Here is a 14,837-nt window from a genome sequence, read left to right on the forward strand (position 1 = left end):
TCGAGCCTGGTCCCCTTGGTTTGGTTTCTTCAGCAACGACAACAGGACGGCCGATGGATCGATCTTTCGGCCATCGGCTCTCCGGGCCTGTTTGGTGTTTTTGGTGTTGTGTTGCTCAGGGGAGCAAGATGGCGGCGGGAGCGGCGGCAGGAGCGGTTTTGCCCGGAGCCGCCCCGCTGGGGAAGGGGCTGGACATCAGCCTGGCGGCTCTGCAGCGGCACGACCCTTACATCAGCAGCATCGTGGACGTGGCCAGCCAGGTGGCGCTCTACACCTTCGGCCACCGCGCCAGCGAGTGGGTGCGTGAACCAGAGGGAGGGCCGCCATTGAGGGAGGCTGGGAAAAGAAGCCGAAAAGGGGCGGCGGCCCCTTTAAGGAGGACACGTAGAATCATAGAGACCACGTGGGCCATCTAGTCCAACCCCATTTAGCCATGCAGGAAAAGCACAATCAAAGTATCCCTGACAGATGGCCATCCAGCCTCTGTTTAAAAGTCTCCAAGAAAGGACCTTCCACCACACTCTCTCAGCTGTCCCCTACCAAATTTATACTAGCTTGGGTACCCGGCGTTGCCCGAGTTATTTGAAGAAGTCAATTTTTTATTGTCCAAAATGCATAAAGTTCTGGGTGAACTACAACTCTCATCACGCCAGGTTTACCCCCTAAAACTCCATCAGTGGTTAAAGTTTGTCATGTTGGGCAAGTTTGCTCTCTAGAGGTATCATAGGTCGAGTTCAGTGTGCTCTCTGGCTGCAGAGAGATGTTTGTTCAACATCTTTATTAACGACTTAGACGAAGGGTTAAAAGGCACGATCATCAAATTTGCAGATGACACCAAACTGGGAGGGATAGCTAACACTCCAGAAGACAGGAGCAGAATTCAAAGCGATTTTGACAGACTAGCGAGAAAGGCCGAAACTAAGAAAATTAAGTTCAACAGGGACAAATGCAAGATACTTCACTTCAGAGTGATACTTCAGAGTCATGCAAATTCCACAACACTTTTTTGGTGGAGGAAAAAGAGAAAATCTAGGATGAAATTGTCCCTGAATGAAAGCCTTCACTTGGGTGGTGGGCAGTATGGTGTTTGTGGAGGACATTGGTAGTGCTCTTGGACATATTCATGGCACCCCTTTAACCTGCAATGTCATTGGAGGGAGTTGTAGTTGTTTGTGAAGGCGGGAGGCTGTCTGTGTAAATGGACACCCATGCCACATACACACATACAGATTTTCGCTTTTATTATGTGGATAGATAGATAGATAGGGACCCTTTCACATTAGCTGGAGATACTCTATTTACCTGAAAGAATACCTCTCCAGGAATTTCAAGGTCCTCCAGCACAGCTCTGTCATCTGATTTCATCTGAATGTTAATCACAGAATAATGCTGAAGGACTTACAAATGCCTAGAAAAGTGTTCTCTCCAGGAATCTCTTGGCCCTTCAGAATAACTCCATGGTAGAAGTTGACTATGAAATCATGCTGGAGAACCTGGAGGTTCTTCGAGAGATCATATTAATCAAATCTGGAAATACTCAAATTCACAAAAGTGAAACCTGCAAATGTAGAGGGCTGACTGTCCTGGCTTCCATATATCCAGCATTACCCAGAACCATTCCAAATACCTAGAAAAGGTACCAATAGGAACTCCTGTCTTTAGTAGCAGTAGCACCAATCCTAACAGAATAATGTCTTTAAATGCTCTGTGGTTTTTGATTTTGAATATGTATTAATAGTTTTTAACTGGGAAACTTTTAAAATGCTGTTTATATTTAATCCTATTTTAATTTTTGCATATTTGTATATCTTAAATTGTATTCTGTTGCTTTTATGTTAAGCTGCTTTGAGTCTCCTGCAGGAGAGATAAAGCAGGGTATAAATAAATATAATAATAATCATAGAATCGTAGAGTTGGAAGAGACCACATGGGCCATCTAGTCCAACCCATGCCATGCAGGAGATGCACAATCAAAGCAACCCTGACAGATGGCCATCCAGCCTCTGTTTCAAAGCTTCCAAGAAAGGAGCTTCCACCCTACTCCGAGGCAGAGAGTTCCACTGTTTTCTTACAACCAGGAACAGCCCCTGGTGGCAATTAAACCTCTTATGCCAGTAGGACTGCTGACTTGAAGGTTGAGTTGCTGACCTGAAGACTGCTGGTTAGAATCCAACTTGGGGAGAGCTCCTTCTGTCAGCTCCAGCTCCCCATACAGGGACATGAGAGAAGCCTCCCACTAGGATGGTAAAACACCAAACATCCAGGTGTCCCCTTGCAGACAGCCAACTCTCTCACACCAGAAACAACCTGCAGTTTCTCAAGTCGCTACTGACACGAAAAAGAAGTCATCAAGTTCTTCCTAATAATTTTCAATGGAATATCCTTTCTTGTCATTTGAACCTATTGCTCCGAGTCCTAGTTCTAACTGAGCTAAAGCTCAAAAGTGACATGCACAAGAAGTGGAAAAGGGGAGAAATCACCAAAGAAGAATTCAAACGTATAGCCAACACCTGTAGGGAAAAGGTTCGCAAGGCTAAAGCGCAAAATGAGCTCAGGCTTGCCAGGGACATAAAAAACAACAAAAAAGGCTTTTTTGCTTACGTTGGTAGAAAAAGGAAGAAAAAGGAGGCGATAGGGCCATTGCAAGGAGAAGATGGGGTGATGGCGACAGGGGACAGGGAAAAGGCAGAACTACTTAATGCCTTCTTTGCCTCGGTCTTCTCAGAAAAAGAAAGCCATCTTCAACCTCAGCAACACGGAATGGACGAAGGATTGGGGGAAATCCAACCCCAAATAGGGAAACAAGTTGTCCAGGAACACTTGGGCTCTCTAAACGAATTCAAGTCCCCAGGGCCAGATCAGCTACACCCAAGAGTACTGAAGGAACTAGCGGAAGTTATTTCAGAACCACTGGCAATTATCTTCGAGAGTTCTTGGAGAACGGGAGAAGTCCCAGCAGATTGGAGGAGGGCGAATGTGGTCCCTATCTTCAAGAAGGGAAAAAAGAACGACCCAAACAATTACCGTCCGGTCAGCCTCACATCAATACCAGGCAAAATTCTGGAAAAGATCATTAAGGAAGTGGTCTGCGAACACTTAGAAACAAATGCGGTCATTGCTAATAGTCAACACGGATTTACCAAAAACAAGTCATGCCAGACTAATCTGATCTCTTTTTTCGATAGAGTTACGAGTTGGGTCGATACAGGGAATGCTGTGGATGTAGCGTACCTGGATTTCAGTAAGGCCTTCGACAAAGTCCCCCACGACCTTCTGGCAAACAAACTAGTAAAATGTGGGCTAGACAAAACTACGGTTAGGTGGATCTGTAATTGGCTAAGCGAACGAACCCAAAGGGTGCTCACCAATGCGTCGTCTTCATCATGGAAAGAAGTGACAAGTGGAGTGCCGCAGGGCTCCGTCCTGGGCCCGGTTCTGTTCAACATCTTTATTAACGACTTAGACGAAGGGTTAGAAGGCACGATCATCAAGTTTGCAGACGACACAAAACTGGGAGGGATAGCTAACACTCCAGAAGACAGGAGCAGAATTCAAAACGATCTTGACAGACTAGAGAGATGGGCCAAAACTAACAAAATGAAGTTCAACAGGGACAAATGCAAGATACTTCACTTCGGCAGAAAAAATGGAAATCAAAGATACAGAATGGGGGACGCCTGGCTTGACAGCAGTGTGTGCGAAAAAGACCTTGGAGTCCTCGTGGACAACAAGTTAAACATGAGCCAACAATGTGATGCGGCTGCTAAAAAAGCCAATGGGATTCTGGCCTGCATCAATAGGGGAATAGCGTCTAGATCCAGGGAAGTTATGCTCCCCCTCTATTCTGCCTTGGTCAGACCACACCTGGAATACTGTGTCCAATTTTGGGCACCACAGTTGAAGGGAGATGTTGACAAGCTGGAAAGCGTCCAGAGGAGGGCGACTAAAATGATTAAGGTTCTGGAGAACAAGCCCTATGAGGAGCGGCTTAAAGAGCTGGGCATGTTTAGCCTGCAGAAGAGAAGGCTGAGAGGAGACATGATAGCCATGTACAAATACGTGAAGGGAAGTCATAGGGAAGAGGGAGCAAGCTTGTTTTCTGCTTCCCTGCAGACTAGGACACGGAACAATGGCTTCAAACTACAGGAAAGGAGATTCCACCTGAACATCAGGAAGAACTTCCTCACTGTGAGAGCTGCTCGACAGTGGAACTCTCTCCCCGGGGCCGTGGTGGAGGCTCCTTCCTTGGAGGCTTTTAAGCAGAGGCTGGATGGCCATCTGTCGGGGGTGCTTTGAATGCGATTTCCTGCTTCTTAGCAGGGGGTTGGACTAGATGGCCCATGTGGTCTCTTCCAACTCTACTATTCTATGATTCTATGATTCTAGTTTCCAAGGCAGCAGAAAACAAGGTCCCTCATGATATTCTCACAAGGTAGTAAAACGTGTGCTAGACAATTCTACTATTAGATGGATTGATAATGTTTTGAGCGGCTGAACCCAAAGGGTGCTTCTCTCCAATGGTTCTTCTTCATCCTGGAAAGAAGTGACTAATACAGTGCCCGATTAGTCTGTCCTGGACACAGTGGTATTCATTATCTTTATGAATGTCTTAGACGATGGAATAGAGAGCTTATTGATCAAATTTGTAGATGATACCAAATTGGGAGGAACAGATAATATCCAGAGGACAAGAGCAGGATCAAAAATGACCCAAGCAGTTGAGTGAGCTGGGCCACGACTGTCAAAATGAATTTCAACAGGGAGCAATGTATGGTGCTACACTTAATCAGAAGAAATAAAATCCACACACATAGACACCTGGCTTGAAAACAGTATGTGTGAAAAGGACCTAGGAGTCTTGGTATAGGAGGCAAAGAGGTGACGTAAGAGCCACATTGAAATAATTGAAAGGATGTCATGTTGAGAAGGACATAAGCTTGTTTTCTGCTGGTTGAAAAACTAAGGCACAGAGCCATGGATTAAAGGAAAGGGGATTTCACTTAAACATTAGGAAGAAATTCTGGATGGTGGGAGCTGTCCAACAATGAAATCAGATGTGTCTGAATGTAGTGCAGTCTCCTTTTTTGGGAGGACTGTGAGCTGTTTACCCTCTGGGAAGGCAAATGAGTCCTCTTCTGTGGAAGTTTAAAAAAAAAACCCAGGTGTGATAGCTACATCTAAGGGAAGGTAGCTTGGATTTGTGCTCTGAAAGGGAATTTGACTAAATAACTCTTAGATGTCTCTTCCAATTACGTCATCCTTTTGATGTCTGTTTGTGGGTGGATTTGTATCTTGTTTATTAGCAGCATGTTTAAAATTCACTCTGACAGAGGCCCCGCTTGTGTATCTCTGGAAAGCTGGACTCCCAGCTGCTCTGTTCTCTCCATCCCAATCTGGGTCAATCAGTCTGGTTCAGAGCACTTCCTAAGTAGGACATCATCCTAGATTCATCAATTTCAGTAGCTGTGTGCTTAAAATATAGATGGTAATTTGAGCCTTGGACTCTGAAGAGCAGGGTTCAAATTCCTGCTTAGCTTAAAAACCCACTGGAAGACCTTGGGCACGTTCCACAAATTTTTAGCCTCGGAAAAAAACCATGACAAGTTTGCCTTAGGTTCACCGTAAGTCGGAAATGACTTGGGTTTGCTTTTACAGAATAGACCAGGCATGGGCAAACTTTGGTTGGGTTAGGGATTGTGGGAGTTGAAGTCCAAAACACCCGAAGAGCTGAAGTTTGCCCATGCCTGCAATAGACTATTATGTAAAGCAGTGGTTTCCAACATTTGGGCCTCCAGGTGTTTTGGACTAGAAAATGTAAATACTTTCTCTGACAAAATATGTGTGGCTGTAAGATCACAAATTAGCCAACAGCTGACCTTGCTTGTTTATAAAGCAGCATTTCACCGCTTACATATTATTATATTACAGTACCAAAACTTGAAAAAGTTACAGTTCAGACCATGCTAGCTGTGGGAGGGAGATCCAAAATTGTAATTTTCCACAGCTGTTCAGTGGACACAAGCAAAAGGTAATGCATGGGAGACACAAATATGTCCTTGAATTATATTCACCAATATGAAAAAAGTATACCGTATATACCAGAATGTATTGACCACCTTGAACATTAAAGGCATGTTTTATGGGCTGAAGCATTTGAACCAGAATCCATTTAGGATGTCTATCTGCTACTTCCATTAAATATCTTGTGTATATACTGTTAATTTATGCATTTTTAATCTGATTGTAGGAAAAAACTGATGTGGAAGGAACACTGTTTGTTTACACAAGGTGAGAATTTTAAATATTTTTATTATCATTGTTGTTAAACATTTATACCTATCTCGAGGCAGCTTACAAATAGCATTAAAACAAGTTAAGTTATTTAAAACAACAAAATAATGTGAATAAGGCAAAATATATTAAACAGTATAATGGTTTTGGGTATGTTAACTTTCAGAACAGCTTCACCGAAGTATGGATTCACCATTATGAACAGACTGAGCATGGAAAACCGGACCGAACCCATAACTAAAGACCTGGACTTCCAGCTACAAGACCCTTTCCTTCTATATAGAAATGCCAGATGTGAGTAACACTGAAATTCTCAGTTATTAGAACAATCTCATCTGTGTCCTGTACTGAGAATAAAAATGGAGAAAAGTTTCCTCCAGTTTTGGAGGCCATTCAGAGGGACACCAGAACACAAAGAAGCGTCCTTTTTAAGTATTCCAACTATGAGTGCATCATTTAATCTTCTTTCTTCCGTCTCTCTCCTCTTTTCCTCTCCTCTCTCTCTCTCTCTCTCTCTCCTCTGGGGGACTTTGGGTTGTGAGTGGATTTAGCAAAAGTTTAGAGAGAATGGTGCGTGAGACTAGCATTTTGTGGGGGGCAGGGAGCAGCTGGCAGTTGAGAAGGTGAAGCAGGTAAAGAATTTATTCAAAATTCTTCCATCCAAAGATGCTTTTCTTTGATTGCACCTGCACTATATTTAATGCAGTTTTGTTTTTAATAACAGCTGTTGTAATAGATGACATTCTATTGTTTCAGATGTATCACATTTTTAAAGTTTTAGAAAACCCTCTGAAAATTTTATTTAGCTTCACTGACCAAAAATGGGTGGTGATCATCATGATACTGTGTTCATCGTTGGGTATCTTTGGTGTGCATTTTACAGTGTCCATTTATGGAATTTGGTTTTACGATAAAGAAGAATGCCAAAGAATTGCCGAGCTCATGAAAAAGTAAGTGTTGGAGGGCAAAAAAAAGCCTTTTGGAATTTTCTCTGTTTGTGTTTTGCTTGGCTTCCAAGATCTGACAGGATCTCATGACTTTAGGGGAATATATATAGATATCTGGAGAGCCTCCTTTTTCTGATAGATAGATTACATCATATTCTATAATCCCTGTTTATTACATATGATATAAACACAGAGCTTGTGTGCAAGTACCTTAAGCTTCATTGGCAGTTATAATAAACCATAATGCTGCTAATTATAAGTGATTATTAGATTATTCAGAAATATGCGTGGTCTCTTAGTCCCTCATGGCTGCCCACATTGTTGAATGGCTGAAAGACTCTAAACCTCTGTCAATGAGCCTGATTTGGCTGGTGTGACTATGATGATAGCTACTTATTATAATTTACTAGTTATGTCACCGTGTTAACTGGCATGGCATAGTTATTACTTTGTAAACAAAGTATCTGTCTGCTTTATTTCAATAAATGATTGGTTGCCAAGTTTTATTATTGTAAACCATGTTTAATAGATTATGCTAACCACATTTCATCTACTAACATTGAACCTTACTTCAGCCAAAATACGATATCTTACAATTCACAGCAGATCCCAGCAATTACGATATAGCTGGGGTAGAAAATTAGTATTTTTCTAGCAGTTAAGGACTTACTTAACTGCTCTCCAACTTGATTTTTTATTGTACACTGAGCACAAAATAAGGGAAATTATCAGATTATATCAACCTCAGCCAAACTTTACTTGTTTGTTTATTCTGAGACCATCATTAAAATATCCCCATTTATTTGAGACAATTAGAAATGAACTCAAATTTTCTTTATTCTTTCATCCTTCATTTCCAGTTTAACTCAGCAAGAACAGCTGAAAGCACAGCAGGGAACCATCATGGGAATTTCTCCAGTAAGCCTGAATTCAGGTGATAGCAAAGAAGTGGATATCCTGCGGATGCTCACTAAAGCCAAAGACGAATATACCAAGGTGAGGCTTATCTGTGCACAGCGACATTATATTTTTGACTGTTTTCTCATTCCCACATCCTGCTGTGCAATTCTCTTGTAGATTTGTCACTTTCTTGTTTTCTGTATCATTAATACAAAAATTAATACAGGACTTGTATCCTTGGCCTAACTCTCAGTGAGTGTTAGGACAGTCAGGAAATTGCCCACAACCAAAAATCAGTCTGACAGATTTAAACACAGTAAATACTAAAACAATTTAGAAGGCTAAAAATGTATTTAACAGTTGAACAAATAACAAAAACAGATTAAAAGATTTAAAGCAGTTTAAAACATGTTAATTCATAATTTTGCCCCAAAACTACCCTTGACTTATATATGAGGTTGTCTTATACATGAGCATATACAGTGTTTACATCACACCTTTCTTTTCTTCTTTGAAATTATCATTGGCTTTCTGTCAGTTATCTTTGTTCAGTATGTTTTTAGTTCTTACTTTTCAGCATACTTGCTTTCATGAGGATAGAACTCTTGGGAAGAAGTGTGTGTGTGTGTGTGTGTGTGTTTTTTTTTTAATGGTTTGTGTGTGTCTGTGTGTTCCAGTGCAAGACGTGTTCAGAACCCAAGCAAATCACCAGCTCTTCTGCAATATACAACAACCCCAACTTGATAAAACCGATACCAGTGAAGCCCAGTGAAACTCCTCACCAATGTGCATCCCAGCAGAACCAGGTTTGCGTAAGTATATATGCCCTTTTGATTCATACTCCTCTTGATTTGACTTAATAAGGAAACCTGCATAGGAAACTTTCCAAGCAGCATTGAAATGATACTTTAGTGGCAAACCTGTATCTGTCATTATGTCTGTTTCTGATCTTACAGTGGCCTTCATCCAGCACTTTGATGATATTGGCAGGGTCTCACTATTACAGGGTCTCATAGCCCTTTGGGGGATATAAAGCGGAGTATAAATAAATATAAAAATAACATTTTTGGAGTCATAGCTGGTAAGAGGAACAATTTCCCAGTCATCACTTTCCTCCTTCCAATAGTTTTCTTAAGCAATTGTTATCAACCATTTAGTCTGAATTCTTTACTTGTATTTCCATTTCAAACAGCACGATTGCAATGCCGTCAAGACTTTGTAGAAACGTCAGGAAGGGACAATTAGGACTAACCATTCTATCTTTTCCTTTATTAATTTTCTTTATTTATTGTACCTCTGTCTTCGTGATGGTGACTTCCACACAATTTCTTCTCTTTCCCCCAACAGAAAACGGATCCGGAACCGCATCATTTGTCCCTGACAACACTCTTTGGGAAACTGGAAAAATCTAGTGCATGCCAAGATGTCCCAGACTTGTCACAGAAGCTTCCTCCCAGACAGAGAGTTGTCCGTTCCTTGTCCTACGAGGAGCCGGGCAGGCATTCACCCTCCACGGAGAAGCAGCTTTGCCCGGCCATTCAGAAACTCATGGTGCGCGGTGGGGCCGAGCTGCACCCGGTCTCAGAACTCCCTGAGAGCCGACTCTGTGAGAACGGCGGCAAGGTTTTCACTGGACTCTTCCAGCCCGTGGCTCCTCATGGTGTCGGTGCAGCATCTCATCTGGTCCACAATGCAGCCACCACACAGAGCTTGCTGCAGCAACTGCAGGGTCAGCCAGGGCAGGTGGCTAAAATGGAGGCCAGCAACTCTGTACCACCATGTCCGCCTGCATCACTCTTCAGCCGGACTGCTCCTGCGTCCTCAGTCCCCCAAGTCAAGAGTACAACCCAGGCACCTATGTTATATTTCAATGGTTCCCTCCCAGGTCAGACATTGGGGTCTCCTCCAGCCCTTGGAAAGGAACAGTCAAAACTTCCTAAGCAGCCTCTTCCTCTCTCCGGAAACCCACCAGGAAGTTCTGGAGTAATTTCCCCACAAGAGTTGCTTAAAAAACTCCAAATAGTGCAGCAGGAGCAACAGTTACATGTCTCCAGTCGACCAACCTTGGCAGCTAAGTTTCCTGTGGTTACCCAAAGCGGCCCCTCTCTGAAACCTTTGGATTCCTGGATCGACAAAGCTTCAAACACCGAAAAGCAGCTTCCTCTTTTTCAGGTAGACCCATAGCAATGTGCATTTTTCTAGGGCAAATTGAACTGAAAATATTTATCTACATCAGTGGTTCTCAACCTTTATTTGACCAGGGGCCACTTTGACCAGTGGTCTCCAATATTACTACCAAAAGAGTAACGAATCAGTTTTTGGTCAACTTTAGATTTGGTTTGGTTATTTGGGGTGCTGATTCAGAAAATTGCATTGGATAGACCACATCAGCTCTAGTTTCTGATACAGAACTTATGCCATGCAGTAGCTGCCATCTGCTTGCCCACAGAAAACCATATTTATTAATTTTCTGAATCAGCACCCCAAATTACCCCAGGAACAGGCCTAAAAACGAAGACACCAAGGCGCCCCTGCTTCCAGGCCCCACATGGAATGGCTCTGCTCAAGGGGGGGGGGGGGGAGGAGGAGAAGCAGCAGTCAGGAGGCTTTTGGTCAAACCTTTCGTGGGTTTTTAGCCTCTCCCCTCCTGACATCCCCATTGCTTCGGTACTATAAGGAGGTTTTGTGAGACTAGTCACTCTTGTAGTAACGGTGAGGCCGCAGACCATATTTTAGTTCTTGGGGACCACAGGTGGTCCACAGACCACAGGTTGGGAACCCCTGATTTACATGAAGTGGTCTGATTTTACACCTTTGGTTTGAATGCAGGCGTACCTTAGTAAACAAAGTGTCTGACAAAGAAGCTCCTGTTCACAAAATCTCTTTATTGCTTCCCGGCCTCCTCTTTTTCTCACAGGCTCTTGGTTTATGTAGACCCTCAAAATTCTGCTTTTCTTGGTCAAAAAAGTGGCTTGCATGGACACAGAACATTCATTTCTTTTATAGAATAAACTCCTTGTGTGATACTCCTTGACAGCTGAACAAGAGACTGATTGCTCGCTTGCTAGATTTTCCACCCAGAATATGACAACATTCCTTACTACCTGCCTACATAAAGTGGCTGTTTAAATCCAAACCATGTGGCACAGCTTTTGGTCCTAACTGTTGGCCTTTTAGGATTGTCACATTACACCACTATAGTAACTGCGGTAGAATAGTTGGCCCTCTGCATTTATATTTTTGACTTTTGCAGGTTTGATTAAAATATTCTAAGCATTGTGTTGTCGAAGGCCGGAATCGGTGGGTTGCTATGAGTCTTCCGGGCTGTATGGCATGTTCCAGAAGCATTTTCGCCTGACATTTCACCCACATATATGGCAGGCATCCTCAGAGGTTATAAGGTTTGTTGGAAACTAGGCAAGGGAGGTTTATATATCTGTGGAATGTCCAGGGTGGGAGAAAGAACTCTTGTCTGTTTGAGGCAAGTGTGGATGTTGCAGTTGATCACCTTGATTAGCATTGAATAGCCTTGCAGTTTCAAAGCTTGGCTGCTTCCTGCTGGCCCCAATTGTTTATTGTCTGGTTTCCTCCTTTCTGTTGAAATTGTCCATTGAAATCCACACGCATGTGGACAATTTCAACAGAAAGGAAGAAACCATGAACAAAATCTGGCTACCAGTATTTTAAAAATCCAAAATCAGGACAGCAAAAAACAAGCAACACTCAAAAAACGGGAATTCCAGACAGGAAACAATCAGGGCCAACTAACACCCCCTAACAAAGGATTCCCCAGGCAGAAAGAAGCCAGGAGATGAAGCTGCAAAGCCATTCAGTGCTAATCAAGGTAGTCAATTGCAACATTCACACTTGCCTCCAACAAGCAAGAGTTCTTTTTCCCACCCTGGACCTTCCACAAATATATAAACCCCACTTGCCTAGTTTCCAACAGACCTCGCAACCTCTGAGGATGCCTGCCATAGATGTGGGTGAAACATCAGGAAAGAGTGCTTCTGGAACATGGCCATACAACCCAGAAAACTCACAGCAACCCATTCTAAGCATCTCTCATCTTCATTGCAACTGTACGGTCAACTTCTGCCTGAAGTTCATTATAGAGTTAATCTGGAGTACTGTCTAGTGTTGAGATCCATGTTATATCGTTCTATCTGTTTTTGCCTATGTGTGCTTGGGCCTGTGTAATGACCCCATATTGCTGTCACTCCCATCCCATAAGCAGGTCATCTCACCGCAGCGGATCCCTGCAACCGTAGCTCCTTCGCTCCTAATGTCCCCAATGGTCTTCAGCCAGTCAGGCCCGGCTCCACCAAAACCAAATGAAAGCGGCTGGCTGCCAGTTGTGAACCACGAAACCATTCCCGGTTCAGCAAACCTTCTTCTGCCTCTGCAGAACCCAGAACCTCCGGCTGGAAACCTAAGTCCACTGACAAAGCTGCAGCTACAGGAAACGCTTCTTCATCTGATTCGGGTAAACATCCGTATTTCTTATCTGCATACCCTTTATTTAAATAAAAATCTATATGTGTGAGCCCAACAATTCCCTTTGTTAACTGAGAATGCGTAAAGGATCCTGCATGCAATTAATGGTTTTACATTCCGGTTTTTGGGGGTTTTTTTTGCATTAACAAATGATATGCCTTTCCTTCCCCCAGAATGACGACAATTTCCTAAACATCATCTATGACGCTTACGTTGCCAAATCGAGAAGAGAAGACTCGAAAAAACCTCTGTGAAGCATATAATTTTTAATCCGAAGTCTGTCCTCCACTTGCCTTTTTAAAACAATGGGAGACATGGGAAACAAGAAGCCCTTGATGTCCTGCAAACTTTTAAATGATGCTTATTGACAAGCGGGTGACGATTTTAATGGACGGAAACTGATAGTGCCTTCCTGGAGCTGGGACTGGGCCACAAATTTGAATTTCCTTGTGCTGTTTTTTCTTACTTGGACTCTGTGTCAGATGGCCTACATTTTGATATTTTGTCATTAGCGTTCTGATTCATTCGATGGGTTTCCTTTAAAATATATGTCGGGCATTGGCTACATGGGTACTTTGCTGGGATTTTTTTCCTCCCTCGAACATAGTTATTCTTGTATAATGCAGTAATATCTGCAAAGAGTGGGACTTGTTGCTGAGCAACAGAAAGCTTGCGCTAAAAAACAGATTACTATTTAGAGAGCTCCATGATCACAAAAAAGCCACATTCCTCCCAAACAGTTTACCCACTTTTTGTCATTCTTTTTCACAGCTTATTGAAACTATTTCGAAACCTACAAACATGGTTGATTGAAGATGAAAGCAGGGTAGAAAGATAAGGGACAATATGAGGAGTGGTGGCTCTTTCATATGGATTTCAATTAATAGTCATTCAATCTATCAGTATTTCTCCATTGTTTGTTTGTTGAAAACAGACACACATCCATTTGTGTTGTCGAAAGCTTTCATGGCCAGAATCACTGGGTTTGCTGTGAGTTTTCTGGACTGCATGGCCATATTCCAGAAGCATTCTCTCCTGATGTTTTGCCCATGTCTGTGGCAGGCATCCTCAGAGGTTGTGAGGTCTGTTGGAAACTAGGCAAGTGGGGTTTATCTATCTGTTGAATGATGTCCAAGGTGGGAGAAAGAACTCTTGTCTGTTTGAGGCAAGTGTGTGTGTTGCATTTGGCAACCTTGATTAGCATTGAATAGCCATGTAGCTTCAAAGCCTGGCTGCTTCAAGGTTGCCAAATGCAACATTCACATTTGTCTCCAACAGACAAGAGTTCTTTCTCCCACCCTGGACATTATTCCACAGATGTATCAGCCCCACTTGCCTAGTTTCCAACAGACCTCACAACCTCTAAGGATGCCTGCCATAGATGTGGGCGAAACGTCAGGAGGGAATGCTTCTGGAACATGGTCATACAGTCCAGTAAACTCATAGCAACACACATCCATTTGTATATCAAAGCCTACAAAACAGAAAATTGAGCACATTAAATCCCCATTAAAACCAGGTACTTTGCAAAATGCGTATGGCAACTCATTCCCAAATAACCTTTGATGAAAAATGGCATTTTTTTCTTTTTTTAAATTAAAAAATTCCCTCCTTTTGTAAGCAAATATTTTTCTATTTAGCAACCAGACCCTTCATAGCAAGGCAGCAGATGGTGAAATTCTAGCTTTTAGAAAACAGGCTTCTGTTTCTAGCTGTTTGGCCTTTAGATGTAGATCTAAACCGGTGCAGGACTGCAATACTGTACTTCTCTGTGCTTCTAGGAGATAGCTCCATCGTTTTAAGACGTTTTGTTAAAAATAGGAAAAAAGACAAATGATTTTATTTTCACAGTCTTCCATGACCCGATGGACAATGGTTTCAATTATCAATTTTTGAGGAAAAAATAAAAAGGAATACACAGATTATGGTTTGGATGCATGTTATTACATCAGAGTCTGGGCTTATAGCAGGCCTGGGAAAACTTTGGCCCTCGAGGTGTTTTGGACTTCAACTCCCACAATTCCTAACAGTCTACCTGCTGTTAGGAATTGTGCGAGTTGAAATTCAAAATACCTGGAGGGATGAAATTTGCCATGCATGCTATAGAATAACCCTGTATCCAGATGCTGGATGGCTACCTGTCAGGAATACTTTGATTTTACTATGTAACACATTTAAAAAAAATCTGTTCCAGGTTTGAAA

The 14,837-nt window shown here is 42.6% G+C and overlaps 1 protein-coding gene across 3 annotated transcripts; it reads left to right on the forward strand.

Annotated features, from left to right (window-relative positions):
* On the forward strand, positions 1 to 14,557 carry dcp1b (decapping mRNA 1B). Of its 3 annotated transcripts, none has more exons than XM_062983311.1 (9): positions 1 to 299; positions 6,248 to 6,288; positions 6,463 to 6,585; positions 7,175 to 7,241; positions 8,099 to 8,234; positions 8,816 to 8,950; positions 9,486 to 10,310; positions 12,373 to 12,624; positions 12,809 to 14,557. In XM_062983311.1, exons 2-9 carry the CDS (start codon positions 6,258 to 6,260, stop codon positions 12,887 to 12,889), a joined length of 1,650 nt encoding a protein of 549 aa, XP_062839381.1. In that variant the 5' UTR covers positions 1 to 299; positions 6,248 to 6,257; the 3' UTR covers positions 12,890 to 14,557. The 3 variants fall into 3 exon arrangements, with proteins under 3 accessions (XP_062839381.1, XP_008108474.1, XP_008108475.1); XM_008110267.3 differs by having other exon boundaries at positions 94 to 299; positions 6,458 to 6,585; XM_008110268.3 differs by having other exon boundaries at positions 95 to 299; positions 6,458 to 6,585; positions 12,376 to 12,624.
* The last annotated feature ends 280 nt before the right edge of the window (positions 14,558 to 14,837 follow it).

This window comes from Anolis carolinensis, chromosome 5, assembly GCF_035594765.1.
Source record: "Anolis carolinensis isolate JA03-04 chromosome 5, rAnoCar3.1.pri, whole genome shotgun sequence".
Lineage (NCBI taxonomy): Eukaryota > Metazoa > Chordata > Lepidosauria > Squamata > Dactyloidae > Anolis > Anolis carolinensis.